This window comes from Adiantum capillus-veneris, chromosome 10, assembly GCF_014529385.1.
Source record: "Adiantum capillus-veneris isolate H3 chromosome 10, ASM1452938v2, whole genome shotgun sequence".
NCBI lineage: Eukaryota > Viridiplantae > Streptophyta > Polypodiopsida > Polypodiales > Pteridaceae > Adiantum > Adiantum capillus-veneris.
The window spans coordinates 10,208,949-10,215,017 of NC_140940.1; the positions used below are offsets into that span (position 1 = coordinate 10,208,949).

Here is a 6,069-nt window from a genome sequence, read left to right on the forward strand (position 1 = left end):
TAGCTGGTGTATCATGCCGCTTCCTTGCTACACATGTTTCTTGCCCTCACATGCTCCTTCCTCCACGCGGTGCTCATGTTTCTTGCCCTCACATGCTACTTCTACACATTGCTCATTCTCTCACAATGACCAAAGCAAGATTGCTCCAAGATTCTTCCACCAAAGAAAATAAAAACCAAGGTTTAGTGTCTTCTTAATCGACTAAAGTTGCAACATCCCAACTAGATTCCGTCGTAGCCGTGCAAAAAACGGGCAAAGTTTGTATGCTATCTTTTCAAGCTAGACAAAGCCTTCACAAATTAGAGAGAGGAGAAATGCTTTGAGAGATTGGATCAAGTATTTGCTCTCAATGGTCACACTTGACACTAGGCTTCTTCCATGTACTAACTTCATCTATTAAAGAACCGATCTCGAAAAAACTACCCTAGGTTGCCACACTTGTAGCATTAAAACTGTCTTTATCTACGTCCCTTTTCTCCATGACACCTTCCTCTTTTTCCACCTCCTTGTTCAAAGAACTTGGCCTTAGGGGTCACGGATTATTGTCAATAGATGAAACACCCAATTTTTATGCTACCCCCGCTTGTACAAAACTGCCCTAACTATGCCTCATTCTTGGTCACACACAAAAAGGAGCACTAAATGAATAACTTTGCCCACCCTTTGTAACTATGCCGATTTTGGCATAGTTAAGGTTCAAGACTTGGTTGGGAGGATGAATGAATAATAATGCCTCGCGTTACATGCAAGAAGCTTAATTATTCATTTAATGCTCTGTCTAGGCATAGTTGGCTTAGTTATCAATAACTCATAACTAAGCCTCGCGTGACCATAGCCTTTAGTCCCACCATAGTTTCACCCTTTTCCTTATTTGAATTATGAGAATGGATTAAGACATTGGCTCTTGAACATATTTGTTCAATAGGCTCTAACCAAGACGTCCACAATACTGATGTGAGCAATCACTTGATTGCCAGGTGATGGGGAGATTAGTCATAATGCCTTGTGGTAGATCCATCTCTAATACAAACCCAAGCGCACCTGAGCAACATGAATCAAATAGACCTTGAAGTGGCCAACCAATTTCACACTTTCTACAAGCAATTGACTATCACACCCCACCATCGTGATGTCAGACCACTACTACAAGACCAACCAATGGCCTGAATAATCATATATTTCACAAATGAGAGATAGCCTAGTCTCTCCAGAGAGAGAGGGCCATCTGAAGCTGTCATTGTGTTCATTACTCTCTATCCTCACACTCACTTGCAATCAATGCTGCCCATAAAGGAGATTTATCAAAGGTCTTGCTTTCCCATGCTTGTCAGATCATACATGGCCTTAAGGAGCTATATACAAGTACGCATCACAAACAGCACTTTCCTTTCAACTGCAGCAATCAGGGAGCCTGTAAGCTGTAGCTGGTTAGTTGTGTCAGAAATCTGACCATGCCAAGCTTAATAGAGAGACAAAACAAGCTGCAGGTGCCTTAGTTGTGTCTGCAATCTGACCATGTCAAGCTTGACGCAGGGAAAAACCAAACTGCATTTTTCTTGTCCCAGGCTCTAGTGTTGGGTAGAGAAATCAAAGATTTGGTTAGCACACTCTCAGCCTTTCGGCAAGCCTCCTCTCCAGCTCCCTCACCATCTGCCATCTCTCTAGCGAGAGAGTCGATTCCCCATAGCTTACGGACAGCAGCCTTGCCATTGTCAGCCACCTGCATCACCAGAAACTCTTGTTCAAACGTGGGGCAAAGGTATAACTTAACTCCAACTATCCTAACTTCACATAAATTCCTACCGGTGAAAGACCTCCGGGCCAATTGACCGGTCTTCTTGTCGTGCAGTAACCAGGTCCTCTTCCAGTATCTGCACATCATACGAAGCAAGAACACAATGTTTTTAGCCTTCTCCTTGTTAGCTATTTCTAAAAGACCCAGCCCTTAGGAATTGAGTTACCTTTTGGATGGAAGGGTCAATGGTATGATCGCCCGCCCTCGCAGCCCCAAGATACGTTCGCCACTTAGCAACCAAATCAGGAGATAAGTTTGACGAAAAGTTCAGGGTTGGTCTTAGAGGGAGAACTACATCTGCCGGAAACAATCTGGATCTCGCTGTGGATAAAACAAGCACCGGGACATCTGCAGGCATCTCCATCTTGTAGAACTCAAAATCATACTCCACCTAAATCCAAACATTCGGTGTTTCCATGAGCTCCATTATGGAACCTACAAATTAAGTCGGAAACCAAATAAAACTAATCGCAATCTGCTAACCTTTTGCCACTCCATCAAGTTCTTCAGGAACTGTACATTTTGCAGCCCAATCTCAGTCAATTGACCCGATTTCAAAGCAGTTTCATCAAGCATCAAATGCGTTCCCTCCGCAAGCTGCAAATCGCCGGTTACAAGTCTACAAGTAAACCGTTAGTGTATGCCATTCAAAGGGCTAGGCTGAATAAAACATTTAACTCGGGTTAGATAGCGATGTATACCTGTTGCTGCTGTAATTTTTCCGAGGAGCGATCGGCTTCTCATTGAGAAACTCCAGAGATAAAGGCATCAAATGAGAACGTGGTAAAAGAGCTGCTATAGCCTGTGACACCATTGTTGCAGGAAGAAAAACTCCCTCTCTCGACGCACTTGATTCCACAATATTAAGAGAGAGCTTTCCCACAGCCATAGGCTCAACCCGTGCATGGACCTGTAAAAGTTTAAATACCTTTGAAATAAGAGGAGCGCATGAAAACTGAGAATACATAATGGAATAATGTGAATATCCACCAACTGACACGAGAAAGAAGATGGAGTAAAAGGTATTCAGCAGCTAAACCATCTCCGCCGAAGATTTCAGTCAGCCTTGCCACTAGGGAAGTGCGCAGCTCCGCAAAACTCGACCTATTGAATGCATCAAGATCTATGCACTCGGGGGCATTACGAGGCATTGCGCGGAACAAATTGTCTCTAGATAGCTTTCGATGAAAGATGGAGTGGAGACGGGGCACCTGCTGACATCAAAGATTGTTTACAAAAGTAACATAAACCCTCTCTGCTAATAAGTATAATACTACAAGATCCCATTGATATCCTTGGTGCCAAGTAGGCAGTGTAGAGCTAGTATACATGTGCTCCAAACATACCACGCACCACACGCATCGACATTGATAGTGTACCAACTTTTTGGCTAGCTCAGAGATGAAAAACTTAACCATATACTTGCATGAGCTTCAATATATATATCCAAACAAAGAGTTTCCACTAGAACATGTCATTTCCTAAGTTATGAAGACGCAAAATAACAAACTACTGAGCAAGAGGAAAATGAGAAGTTTCTTGGTAACAGTAGACATTTGACAAAGGGTGACCTAGATTACCTTGCTTGCAGGCAACTGTGATGAGATATCTTCATCCAAGAAGGCTTCTTGGACACCATCTAGAATCTCTCCCATGAATGCGTGATGCCTGGTGAGTTCGGGATCAAAGGTTAAAACTCCAAAGAACTCCACAATGTCATTCAGCTTGAGATCAGCATCCAAGCCGTCATAAATCTGCATAATTTTTGAGGTCAACAACCATCATCGCACAACCAGAATAGTCCCACATGCTCAGCTTCAATGATTAATGTCATGGCCATGTCTTGATGACACTGATAAACGACACTAATCATGTAATTACCTTGACGACACAGGGGACTAGATTTTTCTCCCCCAGCGGTATGTTAAGGTCATGAGGCTCAAGGGATGGTGACTTTGCCTCCCCATTGGATGTGGTAGCACCTCGACACTGCCATCAAACTAACTCAATGTCAGCTATTGCTCCTCTAAAGATGGCAGTCGTATACTTCACATCATCCTACCGATCGCTTGTTCTCGGCTGGCCCTTCATTTGTCTCAAGGAGATCGGTGTCCATATCCTGTCACAGGACTATCATTCATTGAGCAAGCTCAGCATCAAGAAACACAAACGCTTCAAACACCATGCCAGCCCACTTGTTGAGCTGCCTTACTGACATGTAGCCTACCTCAATGTTCATCCGGAATTCCTCTCGAGCTCTTTTCTGATTCATGCTAGCGTCTCCATTGGCAGGTGAAACAGGAATCTGAGAATCCCGAAGGTTGAAAGCATTCTTCACCCAGAGGTTTTCTCCAGGGACCTGCAATTGTGTTAAGCACATCAAAACCCTCAGTACTACTACAGTCTATGCATTATATTAATGAATATGCGTGTGGCCATGTGGCAGAATAAAGCTAGGATATATACTGGAACACAGTATAAAGGCCTCCTATCCCATATTCGCATGTTGGCCTCAGAACAAGGAGGCACCACAGCAACATCGGAATACTTGGTTGTGCGCCACACATCTCCATCCTGAAAAGTTTTACTTTCAAAACCAATAATGTGAAAAGGCTCCTAGAGCACTGCTCATGCATATGAATAGATTGAATGCAAGACCTTGTAAGCTCCAACATAATAATCGACATTGAACATGTCTTGAACCTGCAATCATTATGTAGAGCTTGATGAATATATATAGTTACAAATTCCAAATGACTAGATCGATTCATCACGGTTGACACTACAAGAACACGTGCTTGATCATCTAGAATATGTGAAAGAGATCTTGAGAGAGCTATGCATATAGAACCTCTGAATCTCAAGCTAAGCACAAAACGTGTGGATCTCAAGCTATGCACATCAAACTGTGACTACAAGTGAAAATGTGATAAACTGAAGATTCCATAAATGTTGCAAAAAAAAAACGTATACTTTGATGGGCAACATCAAACCTCCCTGGCAATTATAGCACTCTGGCAAGTCTACAGCATCTTGAAGAGTAGAAATTAAGATTGCATATGAAACAAGAGAGACAAAAACGAACCCATTTGCTTCAAAGAAGGGGTATCTAAAGCAGGCAAATGATTCACCAACTTCAGCAGAAATCAAGACAAGACATCTCAAACATAGACCAAAAAAGAAGAAGACCAACCATTCCTCGAAAACGAACAAGAGAATGAATCGGAATGGTATCCAAAGGACCAGCATTGATCTCCGGGACCTGTAGGCACAAAGTTTAGAAAGTGAAGGCATGTAAATCTGCAGCTTGTCATGAATTTTAAAGGTCTCGAAGCTTGGGTAAATGTAGTGGGGGCCATCCGTGAATCGCAACACATTTTTTTCTGCCCATTTCTTCAGGTCAGAATCCATGATCCCCCCTCCTCCTTTTCAAAACCGAAGGTCCTCACTAGTTCGCACGAGTCCCTCGATTGGGACCTCTCCGGTGGAATGCAGAAAGAGTTTACCTGGGAAAGAGCACCATCTTCCAGCACCGTCTTAGAGAAGAGAGGGTGCACACCCCAGTCGCTACTATGCCCGTCAATCGGCCCTTGCCCGGTGACCTTGTCGAAAAGAAAGCGAACGGCACCCAGAGGATTCGCCACACAATCGTATGCCTTGCCTACCATGGCTAATAACCTCTCTCTCTCCCCCTGGGGTTTGCGTATCACACAGTAATGGTGGTAAGTGAAAACCGTCTCTCTCTCTCCCGCGCTCTTTTCCCGCCAAATCTCTCTCTCTCTCTCTCTCTTATATGGCAGTTCTTCAGTTCGGGTGGAAGGATTTTTGAGGTCTCTTCGGATGGTCTTGCTTGGTGGGCCTTCGTCATACATAATCTGATAGATTTTGGAGCGCGGTTACTTGGTTAGTTGGCTTCAATTGATGTTGCCTCAGGTTTTGTAGTGGAACACGAGCAGAGGAGTAGAACCAATTACTCTGTTTAGTAGCCCTTTGTTGTATAGGGAGTGCTATGGGACACAACTTGCTTCTTTCCGATGCTCATCAAGTCCCAAGCAAAAGGGTTGCAGCTTAACCTACTTCGGTAGTTGTTTGCAGATTGCCATTTAGCCTAGTAATATCGACTATTTAGTGTCTAGACCGTGGACCCATCTTATTCTCAATCAAGCATAGTCAATTTTCCTTTATTTTCTCTTAGAACATGAGAGAGAGAGAGAGAGAGACATGTTCAAATATGTGACTAAACTAAACTTAAGGAAGCTTTGGCAGACTCAAAG

At 43.5% G+C, this 6,069-nt stretch overlaps 1 protein-coding gene across 1 annotated transcript; it reads right to left on the reverse strand.

Annotated features, from left to right (window-relative positions):
• Nucleotides 1–1,144: 1,144 nt before the first annotated feature.
• ETG1 (E2F target protein 1 (ETG1)) lies at nt 1,145–5,577 on the reverse strand. The gene is made up of 14 exons (XM_086521056.1): nt 5,302–5,577; nt 4,989–5,057; nt 4,454–4,498; nt 4,262–4,369; nt 4,023–4,154; nt 3,858–3,914; nt 3,677–3,784; nt 3,376–3,549; nt 2,794–3,006; nt 2,497–2,705; nt 2,279–2,414; nt 1,962–2,186; nt 1,804–1,871; nt 1,145–1,720 (listed from the first exon to the last, which is right to left on the reverse strand). Exons 1-14 carry the CDS (start codon nt 5,461–5,463, stop codon nt 1,600–1,602), a joined length of 1,827 nt encoding a protein of 608 aa, XP_086377182.1. The 5' UTR covers nt 5,464–5,577; the 3' UTR covers nt 1,145–1,599.
• Between the last annotated feature and the right edge of the window lie 492 nt (nt 5,578–6,069).